Source organism: Neophocaena asiaeorientalis, unplaced genomic scaffold, assembly GCF_003031525.2.
Source record: "Neophocaena asiaeorientalis asiaeorientalis breed wild unplaced genomic scaffold, Neophocaena_asiaeorientalis_V1.1 scaffold236, whole genome shotgun sequence".
NCBI classification, from domain to species: Eukaryota; Metazoa; Chordata; class Mammalia; order Artiodactyla; family Phocoenidae; genus Neophocaena; species Neophocaena asiaeorientalis.
The window spans coordinates 177,172-183,094 of record NW_020173418.1 but is presented as its reverse complement, the minus strand read 5'-3'; the positions used below and the strand labels follow the sequence as shown (position 1 = coordinate 183,094).

The 5,923-nt window shown below is 40.5% G+C and overlaps 1 protein-coding gene across 1 annotated transcript in view; it reads left to right on the top strand.

Moving 5' to 3' along the window:
* Window positions 1–4,725: 4,725 nt before the first annotated feature.
* CFC1 (cryptic, EGF-CFC family member 1) overlaps window positions 4,726–5,923 on the top strand; it is a 14,356-nt gene continuing 13,158 nt past the window's right edge. The window contains exon 1 of the mRNA XM_024747295.1: window positions 4,726–4,747. Within this exon, the coding sequence (XP_024603063.1) occupies window positions 4,726–4,747 (22 nt within the window). The remainder of the gene's footprint in view (window positions 4,748–5,923) is intronic.

The window sequence follows — 5,923 nt, the reverse complement described above, 5'->3', positions numbered from 1 at the left end:
ACAGAAATAGGCTCACAGAGATAGAAAACAAAATTATGGTTACCAGAGGGGATAGTGGGGATGAGGGGGACAAATAAATAAGGAGTTTGGGATTAACATACACACACTACTATATATAAAATAGGTAAACAACAAGTACCTACTGTATAGCACAGGGAACTATACTCAGTATCTTGTAATATTCTATAATGGAAAAGAATCTGAAAAAAAGAATATATATATCTATATATACATACATATATAAGTCACTTTGCTTTGCACTTGAAACTAACACAACATATAAAAGGAAGATAATGGAAGAACGGATTAAAATTTTAAAAACATGATCTACATATAAAAGACTCACAAAGATACAAAGACAAAATAAGTTGAAATTTAAAGGATGCAAAAATATATTTCACTCAAATAGCAACCAAAGAGAACAGAAGTAGCTATATTATCAGACAAAATAAACTTTAAGGAAAAAATGTGCAAGAGACAAAAAAGGATATTATATATTGATAAAAGTTCAAATTCATGAAGAAGATATAACAATTCATAAACATATACATACACAACTACAGCAAGTTCCATGAAGTGAAATTGACAGAACTGAAGGGAGAAATAGACAGTTCTACAATAATAGTTGGAGAATGTGATATCTTATTTTCGCTAATGGATAGGACAACCGGGCAGATGATAAGTAAGTAAATAGAAGACTTGAACGACTACAAACTAATCAGACCTAAAAGACATATACAGAACACTCTACTCAACAGCAACAGAATACACATTCTTCTCAAGTATACATGGGCCATTCTCCAATGTAGACCATACTTAGTACACAAAAAAAGCCTTACTATGTTTTAAAGATTGAAATCATACAAAGTGGGTTTCCCTGATGGCACAGTCGTTAAGAAACCACCTGCCAATGCAGGGGACATGGGTTTGAGCCCTCGTCCGGGACGATCCCACATGCTGTGGAGCAACTAAGCCTGTGAGCCACAACTACTGAGCCCATGTGCGCACCTAGAGCTGGTGCTCTGCAACAAGAGAAGCCACCACAATGAGAAGGAGCCTGCGTACCACAATGAGTAAGCTAGAGTAATCAAAACAAGTGGTACTGGCATAGGATAGACAGACCAGAGGCATAAAACTGAAACCCCAGAAATATACCCTTTAATCTATGGTCAGTTGATTTTCAACAAGGGTGCCAAAACCATTCAAGGAGAATAGTCTCTTCAACAAGTGGTACTAGGAAAACTGGATATCCATATGCAAAAGAATGAAGTTGGGACCCTACCTTACACCATATACAAATATTAACCAAGTGAACCAAAGATACAAAGTTAAGAGCTAAAACTATAAAACCCATAGGGGTAAATCTTCATGACCCTGGATTTGACAATGATTTCTTAAGTATGACACCAAAAGAATAGGCAATGAAAGAAAAAAAATTAGATAAATTAGACTTCAAAATTTAAAACTTTTGTTCATCAAAGGACATTAGCAAGAAAGTGAAAAGATAATCTATAGGATGGGAGAAAATATTTGCAAATCATATAAGGGGCTCATAGCCAGAATATAGAAAGAACTCCGACAAGTCAACAACAGAAAGAATAACAATCCCATTTAAAAATAGGGAAAACTTCAGTAGACATTTCTCTGAAGAATGTATACAAATGCCAATAAGCACTTGAAAAGATGGTCGACATCACTAGCTATTAGAGAAATGCAAATCAAAACCATAATGACTGATTACTTCACATCCATTAGGATGGCTATTATCAAAACAGAAAATAACAAATGTTGGTAAAGATGCAGAGAAATCAGAACATTGTTGGTGGGTATGTAAAATGCTGCAGTTACTGTAGAAAATAATTTGGCAATTCCTCAAAACGTTAAACATAGAATTACTATACAACCCAACAGTTCTACTCCTAGGTACATACTCAAAAGAATAAAAACGAGGACTCAACAGGTATTTATACACCAATGTTCACTGCAGCATTATTCCCAGTAGTCAAAAGGTTGAACCAAACCAAGTGTCCAGCGACAGAAGAATGGATAGGAAATTCCCCAGCAATCCAGTGGTTAGGACTGAGTGCTTTCACTGCCAGGGCACTGGGTTCGGTTCCCGGTCAGGGAACTAAGCTGTAGGTCACAGCCAAAACAACAACAACAAAAAATCCCCAGAAGAATGGATAAATAAAATGTGGTATACCTGTGCATGTATACATACATACATATATATGTATGTATATATGTATATGTGTGTGTATATATATATATATATATATATATATATATATATACATACACACACAATGAAATACTATTCATCCATCAAAAGGAAAAAAGTTTTGATACAGGCTACAACATGGATGAACCTGAATAAATTATGCTAAGTGAAATGAGCCAGAAGGAAAAGGGCAAATAATGAATGATTCCACTCATATGAAATGTCTAGAATCGGCATTATTCATAGAGACAGAAAGTAGATTAGAGGTTACCTGTGGCCAGGTATGCAGGCAATGGGGATTCATTGCTACATGGGTACAGTTTCTTTTGGGGTAATGAAAATGTTTTGAATTAGTGGTGATGGTCACACAACATGATGAATGTAATACACTTATATATGGTAAAATGGCAAATTTCGCTATAGACTGAATTATGCTATGGTCCCCTGAAAATTTGTATATTGAAGCTGTAACCCCCAATGTGATGGTATCTTGGAAATGGTGTTGGGAAAATTAATAGTCTTGTTCAGGCTTCAGAGACAACAATGGGTCTTTGACTAAACAAAGACCCTGAAAGAAGCTCCATACCGAACTGCTGGACTATGTACAGGTCAGCTGAAATGGTGAAAGTAGGTCTTGAGAACCAACAGATAAAAAAGGGAGTAAATCACAAAGCTTCCTGGACCTTGGGAATCTGGCCAGTTCCCAGGGATCAGCGAACATTCTGAAACTTACGACTAAATTATCAAAGCATTTATGCTAATAGCCAGAGCTGCATATTTGCATGTAAGCTGATGACTACCGGCTTGCAGCTTGGCATGAAAAGCAGGACTCCTTTGAACGGCACTCTGAAGTCTCACCCGTTGGATGGATGAACCAACCGGGACCTTCCCAATTGGGACTCCAGATTGCTGCTGTTCCAGGGACTTCCCAGCATTGCTTGAATCTGGATGTAGGTGTTTCCCCAGTTGGTGATGTATGCGCTTTTATCTCTTTCTCTTTATATTGCTTGTTCTGCCAACGTGGTGATGCAAATTCTCCCAGATTGGTGATGTTGCTTGTTTTTCCCAATTTGGTAATGTATGTACATTTATTTTTCTCTCTCTATATATATAACCGGTCCTTACGCTGTAACTTACTACTAATATAAAAAATTTCCTTATTTCTTGCTTATTGATGTGTGGAGTGGTTATTTTGCCAGTGAATCCTCTGAACCTGAAGTTGAAAGCATGTCTTTCAGCAAAACAAATGGGGCCTTTGGGAGGTTCAGATCATGTAATGATGGTGGGACCTTTAAGGTGGGAAGAGACCAGAGGGCTTAGTTCCTGCCCTTCCTTTGTGCCATGTGAGGACACAGTGAGAAGGCAACTGTCTGCAAGCCAGGAAGAGAGCCCTCACCAGGAACCAATTCTGCTAGCACCTTGGTCTTGGATTTCCCAGCCTCCAGAACTATGAGGAATACATGTCTGGTGTTTAAGCCTTCCAGCCTAAGCCTATGGGGTTTTGTTATAGCAGCTTGAGCTAAGACTTTTCTGTTTATGTATATTTTACCACAATTAAAAAAGAAGAAAAAAAAAACTCAACTGTATTCCTAAATACAAGCAGCAAAGAGAAAAGTTAAATAACAAAAACATACCATTTACAGTGAAATAAAAATATAAAATTCACCTAGGATTAACCTACAACTATGACACATTGGCAGGTGGCAGGGACCCCTGCACTCAGTGGTCTTCAGACACTGCACATGCACTCTGCAGGCTGCTTCTCCTAATATGTGTACGGTTCATGTTTTCCAAAAATCTGTCTTAAACTCTGTCTCACTTGCCTCAGTTTTTACATGGGGGGTAATAAGGGACTTGGATGAAAAAGCTAAGTCATTTCTGAGGAATGACAATATGAGTGATTTTTATCTTCTCTTTCATGTTTTTCTGTACTTCCCAAATTGACTAACATCAGAATACATTTTTCATAATCAGAGAAAAATGACATTGGTTGTTACATATGTGTAACATATTTAACTTTTCTTTTCTCTGAACTCCCACTTGATCCCTATTCAGGTCTGCATGAATTCGGGGAAGAGCATCCAGGCTCCCCATCATCTGACCTGCATCAAATGTCTCCACCCACACCCTCTCTTCCTGCCCTTCCACCCTTGTCCCTGCTGTCATTCACCTGAGGCCTCCTTCCCTCCAGCAGTCAAGTGCCCTGCCCCTTCCTGTGACCACTTCAGTACTTGATTTCTGCTCTCTAAATCCCTCCCTTACTGCAGGAGGGGGCAGTGTCTCTCCATCCACTCTCCTCCACTGTGTCCCATAGAAGCCCTCAGCCGGGTTCAGGTGGGCACACAGGAAGGATCTGGAGCAGTAGCTCGGCTCTGACTGCTGGTCACTGCTGGGAGGCACTGTGCAAGTCCTCAACTCTTGAAACCTCATTTTTCGCACCTACAAAATGTAGAAATTAGTATCAATGTCATAATGTTGCCGGAAAGAAAGTGGGGTGCGAGAGGATGGTCACGTGCCAGGTCTCAGGCAAGTCCCTGGGACGGCCACTGAGTGTGGGTTCTTGGCTTCACGCAGGAAAGAATTCAAAAGTGAGCCACAGTAAAGTGAAAGGTTTATTCAGGAAGAAACACACTCCACAGACAGAGTGTGGGCCATCTCAGAAGGCAAGAGGCGCCAGGGTACGGGGTTGTCAGCTTTTATAAGGCTGCGTAATTTCATAGGCTAATAAGTGGTAGGATTATTCCAACTATTTGGGGGAAGGGGCAGGGATTTCCAGGAATTGGGCCACCGTCCACTTTTTGGTCTTTTATGATCTGCCTGGGAACTTTCATGGCACCCGTGGATGTGTCGTTTAGGATGCTCATGTATTACGATGAGTGTATACTGAGACTCAAGGTCTAGTGGAAGTCAGTCGTCCACAATCTTGGACCTAGTTGGTTCTAACCGGTTTATGTCATGTCCTCAACGGCTGTCATTCTTTTAAAAGCTGTGCCCTGCCCCCCTCCTATCTCATTAAGGATGTGATGACAATAAAACAAAGCAATCTGTGTAACTAGTGAGTATAGTATACCTAGTCTACATTAAACACTCAATAATTCTAAAGCAACTTGAATCAAACACAGATTTTAGATCAGATGAACCCAGGTTCAAGGCCCTGCACAGCTGTTTGTTAGTCATCTATCCCAAAGGTGGTTTCTTAACTTCTTAAATCTCAATTTCCTCACTGAAAAGTGGGTATGATAGGGCATTGACTGTTGTGTGGTGCCGTGCACCAGGCGCTGTGCTGAGCATTTCCATCCTAGGGAGCGCACAGCCAAGGAGGACTTGGACACGTCCCAGGCTTGGCTCCACACTAGAAACACCTGGGCAGGTTTAAAACTCCTGACGCTAGCTCTGCCCTGCCCTGGGGATTCTGAGCAGAGGGCCTGAGGTGTGGCCTAAGCACATTTTAAGAGCTTCCCGGAAACCCCAATAAGTACACATCAATGACCTGCTCCCAGAGAATTCTCTCACACTTAATTTGTTGTTGAACATTTTCCTCAGTGACTGTTTGATGTACTGAAGACATAGAGGTGGGGTGGTCTCCAGTCTTGAGACAGGGTATCCCAATTCCCACACACTTTATGTCAGCTCAAAAGGAGTCTGATGGGTGGGCCGGCTCCAGTCTTATCTGTTTACAACTGATAACAAGAAAGAGGACCT